The sequence below is a fragment of the Colius striatus genome, chromosome 1 (assembly GCF_028858725.1).
Source record: "Colius striatus isolate bColStr4 chromosome 1, bColStr4.1.hap1, whole genome shotgun sequence".
In the NCBI taxonomy this organism is placed as follows: Eukaryota; Metazoa; Chordata; class Aves; order Coliiformes; family Coliidae; genus Colius; species Colius striatus.
In genome coordinates, this window is record NC_084759.1 from 76,218,336 (window position 1) to 76,240,030 (window position 21,695).

General features: G+C 37.8%; 1 protein-coding gene across 1 annotated transcript in view; it reads left to right on the forward strand.

Annotated features, from left to right (window-relative positions):
• Nucleotides 1-21,695, forward strand: part of FRMPD4 (FERM and PDZ domain containing 4) — a 303,831-nt gene that overhangs the window by 277,755 nt on the left and 4,381 nt on the right. Inside the window, exons 6-15 of the mRNA XM_061988547.1 lie at nucleotides 3,238-3,342; nucleotides 4,549-4,656; nucleotides 9,217-9,348; nucleotides 11,349-11,468; nucleotides 12,208-12,344; nucleotides 13,244-13,370; nucleotides 15,588-15,677; nucleotides 16,274-16,453; nucleotides 19,652-19,790; nucleotides 20,377-21,438. Coding sequence (XP_061844531.1) covers nucleotides 3,238-3,342; nucleotides 4,549-4,656; nucleotides 9,217-9,348; nucleotides 11,349-11,468; nucleotides 12,208-12,344; nucleotides 13,244-13,370; nucleotides 15,588-15,677; nucleotides 16,274-16,453; nucleotides 19,652-19,790; nucleotides 20,377-21,438 — 2,200 coding nt within the window. The remainder of the gene's footprint in view (nucleotides 1-3,237; nucleotides 3,343-4,548; nucleotides 4,657-9,216; nucleotides 9,349-11,348; nucleotides 11,469-12,207; nucleotides 12,345-13,243; nucleotides 13,371-15,587; nucleotides 15,678-16,273; nucleotides 16,454-19,651; nucleotides 19,791-20,376; nucleotides 21,439-21,695) is intronic.

Consider the following 21,695-nt stretch of genomic DNA (forward strand, 5'->3'; position numbering starts at 1 on the left):
TCCCTAGTGAGTTCAAAGGAGGGTCTCAGTCTTCACCGTATTTCCTCCAAGTAAATCTCTATGCAATCCTTCATTTCTCTTTTTAGTAGTTTCTCCAGGTAATGTTGAAGTGGTCAGCTGAATTTTTACAGAATTCTGTGTAAACAAGTACAATTTATTTTAAAATCCTGAAAAATATCAGCTTTAGCATGAAACAGTGCTAAGGTCACACAGCATGAAATTTGTGGGCTTTTTGAAGTATTTTGACTCGTTGTTAAACTGTATCCCTTCACTTTGAAAAAGTCACCCCAATTAAGCTGTTCTTATCTGTGACAATGCAAATACTTTACTTGCAGTGATAAATGTTCTGCATTAGTGTAAACACCTCCTGCTTAAGGTCATTAACTGAGGATAATGGCTTCCATTTGGCTAAAAGACAGAGTATCAGAAACAAATAAACCTGGCAGTCTGAGAATCAGTAATTGATAGCATTCTTCGCCTACAAACCTGAAGACATTAAAACAGAACACAGTAGCACGTCATCTTGCTGATGTTTTGTTAGACAAGCAAGTTTCCACAATCAAACCCAACTGTATTCCTAGCTATATGCTGCACTCTTTAGAAACAATTCCTCGTTCAAACAGAAAATGTCAAGTGCCAAGTTGATACAGAGATAGAAACAATGAGATTGTGCAATTAAATGCAAAAGCTGTGCTATTACTCAAACCTTTAACTAGCAGAGAATGTTCCCCCAAATACCTGGCACAGCTATTCTAGATTTTTTACATCCCTGGTTTCTAACTGGAAGCTTTTTAGAAAGCAGTCTGCTTCCAGGCTCACCCAGAGTGTCTGGCAAAGGGCCAGAGTCCTGACCATGTTGCCACAGCAGAAGTGGAAAGGGAGGGAAGCCCCACATTTTATGCCAGACCCTGGTGTACTCCCTTGGTTATGCAACAGATACATGAAATCCTTTGTCCTGGAGGGATTCTTTGGGGACTCATCTACCTTCAGATCTTTCAGTTGTGTCAAACTTTTGCAAGAACATAATTTAAGTGTTATGCACCCTGCAAGAGACTTTTGAGGTTGGAGAGAGGCAAAGAGAGAGTGTGCAGAGAGGTTGTAGAGAGCGACAGAGCCACATAGCGGTTTGCCAGATTTGCTGATGGGAATAACCTTGCCATAAACTGGAAGAAAATTTGGCAGCCTGTCTGTAAAGAGAGGCCAGACTGGTGACTCATCTACAATAAGAGCAAACAACTGTAAAAATCTTCTTCCAAAAAGAAGAGTAAGTGAAAGCTACTGTTTGCCTTTGCAAGGGAGAGCCAGTAGCCTACTCCCATAGCTGTCTTGCCCCGTGGCAGTGTGAATCAACAGACTGCAGTCCATTACTTGGATACCATATAGACTGTCCCCCTTACACACTGCAGAACGAGACTACACAGCGGGGAGGGAAATTAGAAAAGACATGTAGAATTTTTATATTAATCATGATATTGTATACCATGTCTAGGAATTCATCTCTAGAGCACAATATGTAAGCATGTTTCTTCAGCATTTCCATGTTCCTTCTCACTGAAGAAGAGCTTTGAGTCCTCTGCGCTGAGACGTAAACTTCTATTTAATTTTTAACTTTTTTCTTTCTTGTCGGTGGTTGTTTCAAATCTTCTGGGGGATCTTCTGCATTTTTCAGCACTGCCTTTGGAAGCTGACATTAGTTTGATTATGGGGTTGAATTTTCTGTCGTATACTTTTTCTTGCTAAAAATGTGTATGGTCATAGCTGCTAGAGAAGAGATAAAAAAGGATTAATTGTAAAAGTGAAGATGCATTAATTTTTATTTCTTGGTTCTATTTTGTGCTCCAGGAATTATTGGATGGCTCTGATATTTCCTGGGAGAATGTGGCATCTTTCATTCCTTGTTCACTGGTTGATACTGATCCTATGGTAATAGTTACCACATTTTCAATGCAATAGTAAATCAGTGGCATACAGAAATGACCAAGTGGTTTCTTCCTGCTAGTTACTAGAAATAAGGCTTCTGCATAATAGAAAAGTAACTTTTCAAGCAGTGTCAGCAGAAACCAGAGCATGTGGCCTTGGACTACTTCATCACACCTGCAGATTGTTAGTTGAATCAAAATTTGAGTGATGGTGACAAGACTTCCTGGGTTTACAAAGACTGCTGTTCTGCCACATTGACAATAGGAAATTATTCCAGGATCATCATCACTGATGGCTGTGCCGATTTCTCACAGGCAAACCAACATGAGTTAGTCATTTTGGTATCCAAAAACTACTAAAACTGCTTCTCAGGAGTTAGAATAAAATTCTGAAAATCTTAGTGCACATTTCACTGGAACAAATAGACCAAAAGCTAGTCCAAAGTAGCCCAGTGATTTTTAGCTATAGCCAGAATTTCTTCCATTGACCATTATCATGGTTATGGAGTTAAGCAATGCCAGAAGTACTGTGTTTGTAGTGACTAGAGAATAAAACTACCTTGCTTCAGCTGTTGAAAGTGGAAATCCTGTTGACTATCAAAATCCTCAAATGCAGAAAGGATTTTTTTCCAAGGACTGAGCACTTGATCACAAGTGACTCCATTGAATAGTCTACTAGGTAAAAGTCAATTAAGTCCCAGAAGAAAATTGGGAATGTTTCTAGACTTCTAATCCATGAAGTCCAACAAAGTGTCTTAGCTATTGAAGGCAAGCATTGCACAGGATGTGCATAGGGGGTGTGTGTAAGAGAGATTTTCAGGGGAAACCTGGTGGTCTACATGTGCAGGTTCTAAGCCATGTTTTGAAATGAACTAATATAGTGAAGTGTCACTGCACTTGAAGAGCTCTCAGACACTTTTTTGGGTTTTGGCATGAGTTCTGTGTATATCTGCATCTAACGGATCACAGATTACGCAAAAACTTTCCGTTCTTTGGCTGATCATTGGTTGATGTCCAGCGTTGTGGAAGCATTACAAGGAATTTGTATGTACACCAAGAGTCTTTCTCATCGCTCCAGTCTGACAGTGGGATAACTTTCAGTATAAGCAGTATGCATCAGTGGTTCCATATATGTATGTAAATATATATTGCCTCGGGCATCATTATGTATTTCTTTTCTTCAGTGAATGTTATACAAAGTGTTGCTGTACACGTGGACTTCCCCAGTGTGAGAGAAACAGGGGAAATAACTGAAAAAGGAAAGATAGGTTTTAACTTGAAATTATGTGATTTATCTTGTCATCATTTTTCCTTCCAGTCTCCTAAATCAGCTTTTATTAGTGCTGCAAAAAAGGCAAGATTGAAGTCCAATCCTGTCAAAGTGCGCTTCTCGGAAGAAGTAATTATCAATGGCCAGGTATCGGTGAGTATTCAACTATTTAACTTCAGGAAGGACTGAGCATTTCATCCAAAGGTACGCCTCAAGGCTGTCAAGTGAAGGAATTATATGGTGGGAACAGCAGTGATAGGCTTGCAAAGGGAAGAGTTTTTCTGTTTCTGAAGTTTTCAAAAGATCTGTGGAAAGTCATTGGCCCAATAATACTGTGAAAAAATTTTCACTTCTAAAAAATAAATATGTAATGCTAATGAATGTATTTTATAGTGATAGCACATACATAGGTCTGTCTGTATGGTCTTGATAATGCTTGCTTGGGGTTTTTTTCAGGGCAATTTTGTAGTACAAAAACCCAGAAGCTCAGAAGAACCCAGAAGAGAAGTGGCTTGTCAAGAAAACAGATTAACATTACCTTGCAAACCTCTTTAAAATTTGTTTTATCTACTTGAACTTGTTGTTTCCAGACCTCAGGCAAAGTCAGCCTCTCTTTGAGAGGCACTGAACTCCTCCTTAAATTTAAACTGCCGTCTCATTTTCGTAATTTGCCAGAACATAGTTCTACGCTGATGTCTTGATCCAACTCTCCTCCAAACATAAGCTGATACTGCATTTTGTCAAAGGCTATTTCTGTTTTTTTGGAAAAGAAAGAGAAAATAAAAAACTTTGTTTTCCTTCCTTTTTCCCACTTATTTACTATCCTTGTTATTGATCATCACAGTTAAGTAGCAATATTATATGTTGCTCTGCTTAAATGATTACAGATATTAGCAGTTAATAGCCAACTATAAGAGAATGTAAAACTTCTTGATTGTAATTTCTACTAATGAATCTGCAGTTCCTGTTTGAATGAATCTGCAGTTCCTGACTGAAGACACTAAATTGCTCAGTATATTCAGAGAAGCAGTAATCTATTTTTCTGGTTTATGGAAAATGTTTCAACTTTAGAGGTAGCATGTATTGTCAGAGAGGTAGTATTTAGGGAAAGAAAATACTCCAAGCCAGATATAAAATATATGCAAAGTTATATTTTCTCCATGAAAGAGACTTATAGAGCACAGCAGTAATGAGCATGGCTAGACACTTGCAGAGCATTGCCAATTTTGCTTTCAGTTTGAGCCAGCACACTGCTTTTCATTTGTTGCCTTTCCATCTGAATGTTGTCTTTCTTTATAGAACAACATTTAAATTTTCTTTGTTACAAGTTGTAATCTGTTTCAACAATTTGCTTGGCAGGAAACAGTTAAGGACAATTCACTTCTTTTCATGCCAAATGTTCTGAAGGTGTATCTTGAAAATGGACAAACCAAATCTTTCCGTTTTGACTGCAGCACTTCAATAAAGGTAGGCTAGATATACCTTGCTATGCAATGCCAAGAATGCCAGTTAACTCTTTGTAAGACCTTCAGTAATTATAATTTGCTTGGAACACTGTAGGAACAAAGTCTCTAGTGTGTTCAGTCGGGGCTGGACTCACAGTTCAGAAATAATACGGTTTTTGTCTGCTAAAAACATACTGTATTGTCAGTGCTGAAGAAGCAGAAGTGATCATTTTAAAGTGCCTGGAGTACAATTAAAATTGTCTGGTCCTATCTTTTTCTGATACGCTGCCAAATACTAGCATGATTTGTCAGCAAAAGTCAGAAGCTAAGAAGATTAAGATGTTGGTTTCTAATTGAATATCAGCTAGCTTGTCATCCAGCGAACTTGAAATGGGATATTGTAGGGTTATTCTGGTGATAAATCGCTCATCTCAGTGTAATGCCCTCTGTGATTTCCGTAACACATTTCACACACAGAAATAAGAGGTGAAGCCCTGGCACAAAACACAGGCTGCTAGGGAGTGTCTGTGACACTGTCCTACATAGGTTCCTCAACGAGAGGCATCTTCAGTGTCTGTGAGTGCCTTGGAGCAGCATTGCGAGCAACATGACTCGTACTGTTGGTTGTGCTACGAGTCTCTCCCAGGCATTTTTGTTTGGGTGCACTAGTTCTCACATAGATTGGTTACCAAATCTAGTTCACTGCCTGGGAGCGTGCATGCCTGGGACACTGAGACAAGACGCACAGTTAGGAATGATCAGTGAAGGCTGGGGTTTCAACTGTCAACTGTGCTGCCGGCTTCTGCTGGTTTTAAGGGAATGTAAAGCTATGCATATTTGAAGAAAGGCTACTTTCGTGCTCACTGTGTGTGGTGATTTAGCCTGATGTCCACCCAGTCATAAAATCACTCCCCTTCCTAAACTGGACATGAGAAAGAGAAATATAACAGCTTGTGAGTTGAGATAAGGATGGAGAGATCACTTGGCAATTAGCATCATGGGCAAAACAGACTCAACTTAGGGAGAAAAAGGTTTGATTTATTAAAAAAACAATAAGAGCAGGGAGATGAGAAATAAAATGATCTTAAAAACACCTCCTCCCACCCCTCCTCTTCCTGAGACTCACCTTCCTCCCCCTCCAGCGGTCCAGCGGTGCAGGGGATGGTGGATGGAGGTTGCGGTCAGTTCATTACAGATAGACTTTGCCGCTGCTTCTTCTCAGGGGGAGGCCTCATCACACTTTCCACTGCTACACTGTGGGGTCCTTCCCGTGGGAGACAGTCCCTCATGAACTTCTCCAGTGTGGGTCCTTTCCATGGGCTGCAGCTCCTCACACCCTGCCCCAGTGTGGGTCACCCTCCAGGAGAACAGTCCTTCAGGTACCAACTGCTCCAGCCTGAGTCCCTCACGGGATCACAAACCCTGACAGCAAACCTGCTCCAGTGTGGGCTCCTCCCCCATAAACTCCTAGGTCCTGCCAGGAACTTGGTCCAGGGTAAGCTTCCCACAGAGTCACAGCCTCCTTCAGGCGTCCACCCGCTCCAGTGTGGGGTTCTCCATGGGCTATGAGTGAGTCTCTGCTTCCCAGTGGCCTGCATGGGGACAACCTGCTCCACCATAGTCCTCACCACATATCACAGGGGAGCCTTTTCAATACCTAAGTACCCTCCTCCCCCTCCTTCTCCACTGACCTTGGTGCCTGTGGAGATGTTTTCGCATTCTCCCTCCCTGTTGCTGCTGTAGTTTAGCAACTGTGCAACAACTTCTTCTCCTTCTCAAATATTTTATTCACAGAGGCGTTACCTCCATCACTAATTGGCTAGGCCTGGGTGAGGTGCAGGGTCCAGCTTAGAATTGACTGGCCCTAACCCTGTGAGCTACATGAGAAGCTTCTGGCAACACTTTTTGTTTATAGAAGCCACTCCTGTAGCCCCCCTGCTACCAAAAACCTGGTCCAGGCAAAACGACTACACTGTGATTCAGCAGTATGCTCAATCAGAATAGCAAGAGAGTGATTTACTAAGGTAAGGAAGAGGAGATTTACTCCAATCTGAAGGCTAAACACTGAAGTTTTATTTAAAAATGGACTGCAATATCTATTGATGGTTCATATATAAACCTTAGGCATAATCCAAGTGTAGGATAATGGATACAGGCCTACGCTCTACAGCCATGAGATACAGAATTCCTTCAGTCCATTTGAGAATTGATTGGGTAAAGAAACAGGAGACATACTTCATGTAAAAAATTAGTTCTACATGGTCTTCTAAGGCCCAGGAGCCAAACCAACCCGTTCCAGGATATTTTGCCTCCAAAGGCTAGTCATTGGCCATGACATTGCATTAGTTTTCAGTAGTTCTGTCATGGGTGTGTCAGGTACTGTAAGATCATATATCTAGTCTGAAGTAATTTTGCAAAGATACCCTCCATGGGCTCAGTGATCTGAATGTTTTGATGTTGTAAGATTGCTTTGACCTTAGTCATTAGAACCATTTGTCGGAAGAATTTCTTTTGCATCTAATTCAGGCAATTAAAGATTCTGTAATTCTATACAACACAGCTATATATTACATGTTGTTGCACTCATTGTGCATAGGTGAGTGTGGATTGCTGCTTTTCTTAAACTGAAGAGAAGTAGATGTGTCCCTGTTGAGTCAGGGCAAATGTACATTTTTTCCTCCCCAGTCAGTCCAGTAACTCACCACTTAAGAACAAGAGTGCAACCAGTGCCTTACCTGCAGTCCTCGCTTTCCTTATTGCTGGGAGGTAGCACCTAGGCTAACTCTAAGTTGTCAGGTGAGAGAATAGTCTAGCAAAAACATTTGTTTCTGGAATTGAGGGCCTATGTGATTAAGCATCAAATTTTAAATGGTCCAAGACAGCTAGGAGAAAACAGTGCCATTATTAGCCACTCATAAAACAGCTACGTTTAGAATTATGTCTCTTCATGTTACTGTTATGCCCTGTTACTGTTATACTTGTCATTCAACGTAGTTTAGGAGTGTAAATAAAAGTAGACCTAATGTGTAAGCAATAAATTCCTCTTTAGCCAAAACAGTATAATATTAACCTCCATTATTTAGAGGGGCTGCTTGCAATCCATTAATAGTGTTATATTCTTTGCATTTTACATCATTTTCCCAATCCTCTTGCATATGTATTTCAACTTTCCACCAATTTGGTGTTGATTTTCCACAAACACACTGTAATTGATCAATTAATCTTCCTAAATTATGTTAAAACACTTGGATTATAATTCATCATGATCTCTGTATTACATCCTATCCATCTGGATATTTGCATATAACTAAAAATCTTTTGGATTTTTAGAAATTTTTCAGTCTTTTCTCCAATATAATTTGAAACTATTTTAAAATAATGGATTATTATATATTTTTTTTTCCCTACTGTACTTACTAAAGCAAAAGATACCTTGAAGGAGGCTCAGGGGAGACCTTAACTGCTCTCTACAACTACCTGAAAGGAGGTTATAGTGAGGTGGGTGTTGGTCTCTTCTCCCAGGACAAGAGGAAATAGCCTGGAGTTGCAGTAGGGGAGGTTTAGATTGGATATTAGGAAAAACTTCTCCGAAAGAGTTGTCAGGCATTGGAATATGCTACCCAGGGAGTGGGAGTGTCAGCATCCCTGGGGGTATTCAAAAGCCACATAGATGTGGTGCTTAGGGATGCGGTTTAGTGGTGGATGTGGCAGTACTGGGTTAACAGTTGGACTTGAGATCTTAAAGTTCTTTTCCAACCTAAACAACTCTATGGTTCTATGATACTAATATTCTGCATATATTGACCAAATGTTCTAGGAAAGTAAAGTAGGGGTTGGGTGAATGGTTTTATGAGGAAGTTTGTTTAGATGTACTTTTAGAAACAATTGTTCTCAAATTAATTTCCCTTAGGCATAATCCAGTATTTAAGAAAACTAATTAAAAGTCTCAAAAAAATAAGATTTTCTGTAAATTAATATGGTCTTTGAATTTAGAGCTATTGTTTTGCACAGAGATCACCATCATTATCATTGATTTTCCTGTCAGTCAGCATTTAAATCTCTAGAAGTGGACTTAAAAAAAGTAAAAAACCTTTGGCATAAGAACAAATAAAGGCCATTGATTTAATATTTTTGTTGAACACATAAATTTGCTTTGTACTGCTCTGTGGCCCTGCCCCAACAGTAAATGAAGAGACTAGTAGTGACACCATCTCTCCTTTGCTGATGGAGAAGTTTTGTTTCCAGGGAGACAGATGTGATTTAAGGGCCATGGAGTATAATTTGCATGTTAAACTGCTAAGAAAGTTGTCCATTCACAGCAATCTTGTGTATATATTTTTCATGTGCATATCTGATACCATCTCAGAGTTGTTCAGATATAAAAGTGCTGTTTTGTACACTGGGTCAACATGTATGATGTCCTATACACTCAAGCAGAACAGGCACAAAACACAGCCATACTCCTGTTTAATATCTGTGCTTCCACTGTGTGCTGGGTACATTATAGTTGCGTGGTAGTGAAGAACTGCATCCCAAGCACTTCATGAATTTAAGCACATCTTATAAATCTTTTGTTGATTAGGATGTCATCTTAACACTCCAAGAAAAGCTTTCCATCAAGTGTATTGAACACTTTTCCCTGATGCTGGAGCAGAGGGTTGAAGGATCTGGAATGAAACTCCTTTTGCTACATGAACAGGAGACTCTAACTCAGGTTTGTGTAATGATATGTGAAAAGAGGTATTAATAAGACATGCTAATCAGTAAGTTATCAATCTTTTTCATTACTCAAGTGAGTTAACTGCAAGGTTTATAGTTTGACACAGTCTATCAAATAGCAATCCTATTTAGATGCAGTTGTAAGCATTAGATTCTCACAGAAAACAATTATTTTTCTGTTATATGTCACATTTCATTGCTTCATTGAGCCATTGGAAAGGTTTGAGAAGTTTATTAAGAATCAAATTGAAAGATAGGAAATATTTATCAACCCTGCTCATATTGTATGTGACCCGTCTAGTAAACATTCTCAACAGCTGGAGAACTGATGGTAACAATTCTGAGAATCACAATCTGCCCAAATTCCTTTAAAGACAGTTTTTTGATCTTATTGTACAGATACATATCTAGGTGACAGGGAATAATACTCTTTCTGGGGAAGCCAAGTTTGGCTTGTTTATGCAGCAATATATTATATCACTTCAGTGATGATAATTGTGACCCAGAAAATGCTGGTGTGACTTTCTTCCTTAGATCAAGGAGATGTGACTAGAGGTAAAGTTGTTTCACAGTTCCCAGCAGAGGACCCTAATTTTAGCTGCTTATCATTTTGCAAAACTATTTAGCCTGAAATTTTCCATGATGTTTCTATGTTTCAGGAAAATGTTAGTATTTTTAAAATTTCAATTAAATTTGCCCCCCTCAAAAAAAAAGATAAATGGATTCTTAGATGAGATAGGTAAAACGAAGTTTAATTCAAATGCTAAAATTGCCTTGATCATGTAACTAAAGTCTGTAATGGTATGAAGGAGCTTAGTTTACCAGCTAAAAGCATTTTCTAACCCTTAAGCATTTGACTTTGCCATGTTATCATTCTTTCCTTCTCAATATGAAGTATCCAGTGGTTGCACAGTATCCAGAAATACTCTGTACTGGCTCTCCTGGCCTAGCTGTCTCTAACTGAATTAATTGCTAAAGATCTCATTGAAATCAGACTAAGCCAACACAGTGAGCTTTTGAAAATGCCATGTGAAGTTCTTATTTATATATACAGAGTATGCCTAGACACTGAGGAATGAGGTCAGAGATTATATGAGACCAGCATACCCTTTGAGAATTTTTAGGGCAAGACAGAGACTTTCTTAGAGATTTTTAAAGGCATAGCTTTGTCAATTAAACGCATTTGCCTAATTAAACAAACAATATAAGCTACAATTGATTCTGAGTGTGTCTTCTTTGAAGTTCCTGTAAAATCATCAACAATTTAATTTACCAGTATAAAGTTACCGTTGACCATGACTTAAAATGATGTTATTGGATTGTTACACATTCATCTGAATATTCATTAATTCTGTGTGATGATCTTCCAGATTATGGTGTTACATTCTTAGCAAAGTTTTGCTGACCAATGTGCAAAGCAATCTTTCTCATTTTTTAATGTATTGAGAGAGATCAGGCTTGGTCAGAAGTCATGGGGTGGATCTGCTAATTCAGAACAACCTGGAAAAAGACCTAATTTCTCTCAAGCTGCTTAATGGGTAAAAAGAAGCAAGAGAAAGTGAGAATAGCTGCCAAGCTGTGCTTCAATTGTGCTCTCAGACTAACAAATAAAATGTAACCTCCCCTCTAAAACTTCCTAGCCCTTCTCATTTGTGAGTATTTTGGTGCTACTAAAGCACAACTAAGTTTTTATTTCACTTGGATGGTTTTCATTAAGGTCTGTTTTCTCTGTCCTTTCACTCTGGTTTTGAATGAGTGAATTCAGTTGTTTTGAGGAAGAGTTGTATGCCTGTATGAGTCTTTCCACAAAATGATACGTATTAAATTCTTATGTGAAGATCTGAATAATGAGCCCATGGCAAAGATCTTTGTGGGAGAGAATTGTTTTTCATATAACCACGTGGCTCTGGAGTAGGACCACCATTGCCCAAGACTATAAACCATGCTTCTTAATCAGGGTTACCGAGTTCTAACATGATTACTGTGCTATCCTAGGTGACCCAGAGGCCAAGTTCACACAAAATGAGATGTCTTTTCAGGATTAGCTTTGTTCCAAAGGATCCTATTGATCTTTTAAGAAGAGATCCAGTTGCTTTTGAATATCTCTATGTGCAGGTAAGTGAAAGCGTGGTGAAAAAGAGCATGAAAATGTATTTGCACTCAGTGTATACATAGATTTATATTTTCACACAGAAAAGCATTGCTGCAGTAAATCCTGGGCTTTATTTCTGCTTCATAAAGCCAATTAATGCACTTGGGGAATGTGCAAATCTTTATCATCTGCTAAGTCCCTTTCCTTCATAAGTCTCTCCAAATAGTAATGCTTTGATATCTTTCCAAAATAAATTTGGCTTTAGAAAAGAGTGAAGCTGAATTAATGGCTAATACTTTTGGTATTGTAATATCAGACAGAAATGATGTCTGAAAAGGAAGTTGCATTCAAATGGATGAGAAAACTGATGTACAACCAATGTGGTTCTCCTGGGTATCTCACCAGGTAGAATCCTACTATCCTGAGCCTAGATACACTCATACCCTCCCATCAGACTTTGTGAAACAGGATTACTGTTCTCACCAGGAAGGATGAAGAGAGCTTAGATCAAAATGCTTAGGCCTTCTGCTCTTTGGAAAAAGTACTTGTGTTCTTCAGAAGTGCTCAAATCCTGGTGAGCATCTGACACCTCTGAGTGCAGGAGTCTACCTTCAGCACAGTCTTGCTTCTAAGCTTGGGGTTACTCTTTATCCAATGTCAGTTAAAAAAAAAAAAAGAAAAAAGAAAAGACAAAAAAGAGTATAATTTATTTTTAGTGCAAGATTTTTGAACTTGATGCTCCCTCTACTGGTTCTTTGGCAGAGCTGTAACGACGTAGTTCAGGAAAGATTTGGTCCAGAACTGAAATATGACATTGCCCTGCGGTTGGCTGCATTACAAATGTATATTGCAACTGTGACCACCAAGCAGACTCAGAAAATCTCCCTCAAATATATAGAGTAAGTAGAGAATTCAGTATGTTCTTTAAAAATGAAACATTAGGAGTAATTCCTAGATTATTTGAAGGTTATTTCCTTAATGTGTCTCTATGCATGCACCGGTTTTAGATTCATTCTTTGTCGCTGAAATTGATTCAGACGTGTTAAAAACTGTAAGTATGGACCATCCATTTACCTTTTGGTCATCTGTTTAGGCACATGAAATAGCCTATGAATGTAAGTGAGATTAACTTATTTGCTTTCAGTAACTTAACAGTCAGATCTAAGTTTATATGGTCTGAATCTTAAAATTTTAGTAGAGATTATTATAGTACTACTCAGATGATTCCTGGGTTCAGAAGACTGTAGAGTCTTAGATTCCAATGGGAAAATTACTTACAAGTGAAGAATCACTTTTGTAAAAAGGAGGTGCCTCAAGCAGAAAAGAAAATTCAGTAAAAGGAGAAGGGCTGATTTTTTTTTGAGGGTGGTAAAAAACCCCACAAAATCTAAGTGACAATGGCTGACTACTTTGCATTTTCAAAAAAAAGCCTAGGAAATAAAATTAAATCTGACATGTTGTTAAATATTTGCAATTTTAATTCTCTAGTTGCCTATATAATTAAGTGGTATTTAACAGTACAGCGTAGACTTTAAACATAAAAACTTAAAACTTGTTTTTCAGACTGGCATGATGGAAAAGGTGGAAGGGATAGAAGAGAGATTATATATAATTTTAAAGCATCTTTTTCATAATTAATATATAACTTGAATATAGAACATGTCTTATTGCAAAACTCAGAACCTGATCAACTTTCCTTCTGTTTTCAGGTGTTGATTCACTTGGCATCATAGTTACCTGTCTTTAGATAAACAATCATCACAGGAATGTGAAATTAAATATATGCCTTCTATTGCAGAAAAGAATGGGGATTGGAGACTTTTCTTCCATCTGCTGTTCTGCAAAGCATGAAAGAAAAGAACATAAAGAAAGCACTTTCACACCTTGTCAAAGCAAATCAAAACCTAGTTCCTCCGGGTAAAAAGGTATTACATTTGCATCTTAATACAAGATATGTTTTAAAGAAGAGAAAGGGTGGCATACATGAGAAATATTTAAAGTTAATCCTTCAGAGAACACCTAGCCATTATATTTTCAGAGATTTAACTTTTTGTGGACTATACAACATAGCCAAGGACAATTAAAATTAATTAATTATACACCAACTAAACTGTCTTATCTTGAGAATGCCAGAAAACTGGTTATTAGTACTTCATGTAGGATAAAGATGGGGTTTTTTCTCCTTCATTTAATGCATCCTATTAGTGGAGGACTTATTGAGAGAGTTACTGTTTTCTCTCTGATGCTCTCATCTGAACCACATAAAGCTGTGGGCCTGGTATAAATGCTGGTTTTCAGGGTTGATTTCCAATACGCTGTAGATGGAGACTTTTAACTAGCCAAGTTCTAACTGAATAGATAATGGTCCTTGCAATAAATGACCCTCCTTGCTGTTGTAAAATGTTTTTCTTAGCATTAAGCTATCACGTCAGCTGGAAAAAACATGTAGAGACTATGTCTCTGAGAAGTGCCTTTGTTTTATGCACGCAGCTGAGGCTGGTTTTAGACCCCATAATAAGGTTTCTTTATGCAAGTCATCTAGTCTCTCTTTGTAGTCAATGGAGAGAAATAGGCACTTCTAGGGAGCGATTCATCGCATCCCACATTAGGAACCAAAAATAGGTCAGATGACTTGTGTCCTAGAAATGCCTATTTCTCTCCATGGACTATAAAATGAATTTAAGAGTGACTACTTGAGAAATAAAATGAATTGAGTCCTGCTTCATGACACCTGATGCTTGAGCATCATTCATTGCGATCAGCAGAAATCCTACTTGGAGGTTTCAGATCACATCACGACTGTGACCATAGCTCTGTGTGTTTGACCTGTGATACTCAGGAAAAAATGCCACCTTTTTGACTGAAGCACTGCACCTCTCATATACTGCTGAATACTCTTACACTGCTCAATAATGCCAATTGCTTATTGTTTACCCTGGTAGTGTAAATAGGGGTTTATTTCGGAAGCCAGCACTGCTGCAGGCCTTGCAGGTGATGTCGGTGGCATACAGTGTCAGTTCTTGGTTAGAACAGAGGCTGCATCAGTCTCTTCCTGCAGCAAGCAGCTTTGTTGGTTATACTTTATTGTTTTCAATATGAACTTTGGTAATATTTTGTGTGCCCACCTGCTTTTTTAGAAGGTACGTCTTGGATTAAATGCATCTGAACTCATCATCACCTTCTGTCTCACTTGTAGGTACTAACACAGGAAGTGATTTCTTTCTGGGGTCTTCCCTCCATCTGCATGAAGGGAAGCCCATTATTTATAGCTCCTCTGTGTTTCTCCACCAGCTGAAGGGAAAAGCATTATTCTGCTTACAATCCTTGGTTTCTAGAAGAACCTCATGATAGAGACCCTTAAAATATTGTTCAAGATCAAACAAGATTTTTAATTACAAAACTTGTGACTGGAATGAGAATAGCAAAGGAAATCATCTTGTTTTATTTCATCTTTAAAAAGTCTAGATATAAGGAATTACACCAGGGAAGTAAAAGGTTTGGGTCCAGACTGGGTGAAATGAACTATGTCTTGTTTCTATTCAATCTCATAAAATATTTCCAAGCTGTTTCTTTTTAAATAGGTAGCTTAAGCTCCAAGGAGGAAAAAGGAGATAAATTATGACATGTCTTGCATCATATGATCATACATATTGGCATACTGTATTTAACTTTCAGATTTATTCCCTACTAAATATAGTGGAACAGTTTTATTTCAAAAAATAGGAAATGCGGTAATGAGGTGGAATAATACACCATATGCCACAAGTACCTAGCAAAATGTAATACACATAGCTGACAAAAGCAAATTCTTTATTCTCTTTCTCTGTATGGGTACATAAATGTTTAAGAACTGATGGTGATTATGAATGGAAAACTGCTATCTAGCCTTGAAAACCCTCAATGAACAGATGTTTAATCTAAGTAGTTGAACGTTTTCCCTTCATTTGGAGCAGTTAGATGTTCTTGTAATGCTCTGATCTGTCCGTACTCAAGTCCTTAGTGCATTTTAACTAAACAAGCAAGTTCTTAATTTTAAGACTGAAACCATTTCTCCTCATCTGAAACTCAATTATATTGTCTTTCTGAGTTGGTAATGTGATGATTTCCACCACTACCTCATAACCCTATTTCTCCTTCCTTAGCTATCTGCTCTGCAAGCCAAGCTGCATTATCTAAAGTTCCTCAGTGACCTACGATTATATGGAGGGCGTGTTTTCAAGGCAACACTAGTGGTAATATTACTTTTGAAACAGTCTCTCTCATCTTGTGATTTTTTTTCATCCAAATGCCTTTTTGCAAAAGCTTGAACATATAATTTTCTTTAGAAGATTAGGTTCTATTAATACACTTAAGAAATCATTGTTAATGGATTCAATTAAGTTTTTATTTTTCATCTTGAAAATAACATTCCTGTTATACTTTGAATTTTACTGGGAATTTGGGCATAGGTAGCAACTTTTTGGCAAACAGCACCATCCACTTAACTATAGAGTACTAAACTTGGTAGTCTGGAAAATTCTTAATGACAAGTATTTTGTTTTAACAGAAGCAGAGTCCATCCATTCATCTGTATGTCTGTCCATCCAACTATCCACCTGAAAACTAGTCAATATGTAGCAGCAGATTCCTTTACTTTTTTGGTTTTAATTATGAATGAAATATGCTTTTGTGTATCACATCTTCTCAGAAAAATACAGTAATCTTTCACGTAGAAATGCAATGCAAATGTAACTCCATGAAAATTAAAGAAGATAGTGGTGATTTCTGTCACTGGGCAGTATGTTTCATGTTTTATACTTTTGCTTTTATTCTTTTTCTGCTAAAGCAGGGAGAAAAGCATTCAGAAGTGACTCTGTTAGTAGGGCCGCGGTATGGAATCAGTCATGTGATAAACACCAAAACGAACCTGGTGGCTCTCCTGGCAGACTTCAGCCATGTGAACAGGATTGAGATGTTTACAGAAGACGAAAGCAGTGTTAGAGTCGAACTGCATGTCTTAGATGTAAAAGTAAGTTTGGTTTTGATTATATTGCTATAATGTCTTTAAGTAATGTTTTTGTCTTTATTTGAGCATTTGATGAAGCTATACTGTACTGAACATTTTTGTGACAATTATATTCTGAGGGTGTGTTTTCAGCTCTACTTTGCTCAGAGTGTACACAGAGTATGGGTTGGGTATTTGAGGGGCCTGCAGTGTACCAGACTGGTGCTTTGCAGCACTTGTATTCTATTCTGTTTTTTCCCTTGGCTAACTCCAGACATTCACATTGTTGTTGTCTTCCTTGATTTCTCTGGTGAGAAGTGATGATGAAACTGAGCTTCTTTTGAAGCTCGTTCAGCCCCTAGAAGTTCCTTCTAGTGTAACAGACAACATTATTACTGTTAGAGAGTCACCAACTGCATCAGACCTGTGTCCCCTGTAATCCAATGGTTTATCTACAAAAGTTTACTGTGTCATGGTTACTAGTGACATAAACTGTAAAACTGTATTTTTTTTTCCGGAGACCTTATAATTCCAGTTCAGTGCCTTGCCCTACATAATATGTTCATAAATGCTTTTAACTTACCTATAGTCATTTAGCTTATCTTGAATCTCACTTAACACTTTGCATCTGTGATGTATAGTGGTCATGAGTGGTCATATATTGTCCTGGTTCTTTTCTATTTATGTTTTGAAGGGAAAGGCTTCATAGATTGTCTAGAGCACTAATAATGACAATCAGAACTTGAAATAAGAGTTCTCAATATACTTTAAATGTAAATATTATATTAAAATAAACAGAGCCTAACAGTTCTTTTTGCTTATCTGGCTATACACACACACACACACAAAACCCCATACACAAGGAATATTTTACTAAGCTTTTGCTTTGAGTATTTTAGGTTTATTGACCTGGAACTATTTCCCTCTATTTAAGTTCAAGAAAAAACGGCATTGCTGCAAATTAATCCAGATGCTCTTTGACAGCTACTTATGAGAAATGTACACGTTGGTGAACAGGCATCTATTTCACCTTACTTGGCAATTACAGCATCTGAGGATCTCAGTCTACTTTTTCTGCACTACTGTGCTGGGTTCATAGCCTGCTTGTGAGAAAGCTGTTACCTCCTTTATGCAGAAGCAGAAAGTAGTAAAGTAATTAAATTCCTCCCATCTGCTTGTATGTTGAGTGCAGTACTGCATGCCATAGTGTTATATAGTAACATAATACTGTGTTGTTTTATATTATAATACTGTTAATATCTTATTGCAAATCATGTGTGTCTCCTGTCTTCTTGCATTTTCACATATGCAATCTTAAACCTAGAGAGACTGGCCTAATAGTAAAATAAAAAATCTAGGAGGCACTGGGTGGAATTTGGCAAAAAGTTGCTTCTCTATGGAGCACAAGTAGAGGTTGTCATTATGTCTTCTGTAGTCAAGGCACACAGATACAGGTAGATATTCTCAGCTGATGTTTTCATCCCTTAGCTTACCCTACAGCTGCAGATTCATATATGCAAATTTTGAATATGCCAATATATGTCATATATGCCAATATTTTCTTAACATATAAATGAGTAGACAGATGGATTTTTTGGGGGAAGGTTTCATTTTAATGTCTTCTCAAAGTTTTATTACTTGACAGAAACAGGCAATAAAAGTTTAGCTGTCACAGAGGTATTTGGCAGATTAACAGCACTGTTTTCAGCAATCTGAGATTTCTGTAGAGATCATCCATTTCTGTCAATCACTGCAGAAAATTTGAGATTAGCTTGGTGTTTCAAATGTTAAGTTTTAGTAGTCACTCAAAAGAACAAAGCCTAATTAGCCCATTGTAGGTTTAATAATTTATTCTTAACTTTTATAGCTATAGTTGAATGCTTTGAAAGAAGCATGTGTCAAATAGAACCTTAAACTGTGGCACAAAACACTTGAAAGAGATAAAAAAAATTTGTAGATTTTTCCATGTTACTGCAAACTGTTCATCCAACATTCAGGACACCAGGGTACTTTGGTCGAGGGTGCTGCAGCACAAGCATTTAAAAAATAATTGGACCTTTTTTGAGTTTTTTAGTAAGATATGATGATAAATTAAATTTTGGCAACAACCTCCACCAGATTCAGTAGTAGCCTCCCCTAATAAGGGTTTGAGTAAGGTGGAGAGCAGCCACCCTTTGCCTATTATGTTCTCCGTGGAAAAATTATTCAGGTCCCTGCATCTGTCTTGTTAACAGTGAGCTCTGTATGCTAAATTATGATAAATTCTTACAAATGTCCACATAGTTATGAGTCATTGCACACTGACTAATAAGATTGGTTATCTAAAGTATAATTGGGAAGGGCTTCATTTTTATTTTCTCTCTAGGAGTTGTAGAGGCTTGCCACCTTAAAATCAATTTAAGGAGACCCCCTTTTGATGTTAAAAGCTTAAGAGACATGAACAAAAGGTTTAGGCAAAGAAACATAGATTGTGGCAAAAAAAAAACAATTAAAGAAATTATGTTTCACATGGATTTCTCACGTTCACTGCTCACTAGCCTGATAGCCATAGTCTCACATTTTTCTTTTTGGTCTGTTTAAATGCTTTGCATTTGTTTTCTTTGTTGATCTCCCTTCTGAGTCCCTTTCTCTGTTCTCTTTGTCTCTATTTGTCTGCATATTTTTTCATCATTTGTCTTTTCAGTAATGCCAGGCCACAGACACTGAAATCTTTTAAGCTGTCATAGTAATATTCACTGTCACTGCTGTGTAATGATAGCTTTAACCTCCCTATTGTATTTCTGAACCTGAACTTTCCCTGGCTCTGTTTACTTCCCATGTTTTGCTTTTTTAGAAGCTGCAGATTCTATACTACGGGAAGACTCCCATGCCTAATGTAAACAGTTCTTAGCCCTTGGCAGTTTCAGAGTAACAGTAAACAATGCTTTGGCAAGTATAATATATCCATGCAAGAAAAAAGATGGAGCAAGAGTCTTAAAATGGTTACCTTCATTCTAGGAAGAGCACAAAATCAGCTGTTAAAATATCCAGTTTAAATTCTACCTTACTGCATTTTTTCTAAATGTTTGACATTCTTTGGTATTGGTAGTGAGTAAAAAAAGTTCTTGGGTGTATGGGTGGCGTTTATGATGCAATTTCTTTTGCTTCCATGTACTAATTGTCAGCGGGTAAACAGATTGAGGAGGAACAGCCTTAACAAAGATTTGGTTGTGTTCTTCTTAGCCTATTACTCTACTGATGGAGTCATCAGATGCAATGAATCTTGCTTGCCTAACAGCTGGATACTATAGACTGCTGGTTGACTCAAGGCGCTCAATATTTAACATGGCCAACAAGAAAAATACAGGGAGTCGAGAAACAGGTATTGATTGCACTGTATGTTAATCATGGTCCAATGTACAAAGCAGAAGCCAGCTTAAACCAGAGCACCTCCAGATAAATACAAAGCTGTGCCAAATGAGATCTGACTGTTGGCTCAGATCTAGCACCACAGTATATCGGTTCAGCTTTGTAATGATCTAATATTCAGCCTTTGATAGAATTTTAATCATAAAATTAGGCAAGTGATGGATATCTTTCATACTGTAGTGAAACAGATGCATGCTCCCGATTAGTGTTATTATTTTATATACTTTTATCTTTTACAAGTTGGAGAAGCCAGTTGGGGATTTGGTTTTGTGTTACTGTTCCTGGAATATCATTTGTACCTAGCTGAACTTTAGTTTTGTACTAAAGTACACAAGTACTGGTTAAACCTTAAGTGATTAAATCAACAGGTATTTAACTTAGAGCAGAAGTGAGTTAAGAAAATGCTTTTCTGAAGTGTTCAATGGCCCATCTTTCCTATTCAGAGTCTTTATTGCTCAGCAGTTACAAGTTATTGTTTAAAAATTGCATGACTTTGCTCTTTGACTTCACAATGTTGATTTTATTTTACTATGCTACAGGAACTGAAAATAGAGGAAAGCATAATCTCCTTGCTTCTGAGTGGAATTGTATACCAAAAACTACCACTTTCCTGACTGAAGGAGATCAAGAGACTCAAATGTCCTTTGCTGATCCAAAACAGAAGACTGTAGATGTTTCTGAAAGTCTGTTATGTCAAAAAGAACACAGACATCTGTACATAGAAAATACTTACAATTCAGGTGGATTTGATCAACATCTGGCCAAGCAAAGTGACCCCACTGAGGCAGATGAAAGCAGAAATTTTAATCAGCCTTCACTGCTGTCACTCTCAGGTTTGGAATCTAGCAAGAAAGCACAGGATTCCCCCAGGGGAGCAAAAGTTTCTTTTATATTTGGAGATCACAACTTGGATGGTATCAATCCTCAGACTCTTGGCTATGAAAGGCTTTTGGATGAAAGTCCAGAAGTACTAGAAAAGCAAAGAGCCATTTATATTAGTAATGCCAATGACATTAAAGGCCTGGACCTGTCACCAGATGCTGAAAGCATTCAGTTTGCTACAAATTCTGTTTATGCAACTATAAACGATGGTAAAATATTTGGAGCTGCGGAAGGGATAGAAGAGCCTTTGCTGCATGATATTTGTTATGCAGAGAACACAGATGATGCTGAAGATGAAGATGAAGTAAGCTGTGAAGAAGACATTATGGTAGGAGAAATCAATAGGCCTGCTCTTCTCAGCCTTTCTGGTTCTAGCGATGACATTATTGATTTGACTTCACTTCCACCTCCGGAAGGTGATGATAATGAAGATGATTTCCTATTGCATACCTTAAACATGGCCATTGCTGCTCCTCCTCCAGGCTTCAGGGACAGTTCAGATGAGGAGGACTCTCAGAATCAAGCAACGCAGCCTAGAGACAACAAGGAGCAAACCAGTAATCTAGGCAATGATGACATTCCAGTGTCGCTTATCGATGCTGTCCCTACTAATACAGAGGGGAAGTGTGAGAAGGGGATAGATGATGCTGTAGTCTCTACACTTCAAGCACTTGAAGCTTTGGCTGCTTCAGAGGAACAGCAGACGAATGACAATTCAGGTTCTTTCGCCATAGTTACATTTATACATTGAAAGTCATTCCATCTCATTCACTTAGTTTTGGAAATGCTCCATTTCATGAGGGTTGGTGTTTTTTTTTTCATTGTTTTCCTTTTATTTTTCTTTTTTTTTCCCCCCATCAGTTTGCATACATCATATTCCATGTTATTTAATGGAACTACCATTATGTTACAAAACTACCTGTCCCGGGAACTGTGCAATAAAGTCAGAGTATTCTTGCAAAGCATATTTTTGTCT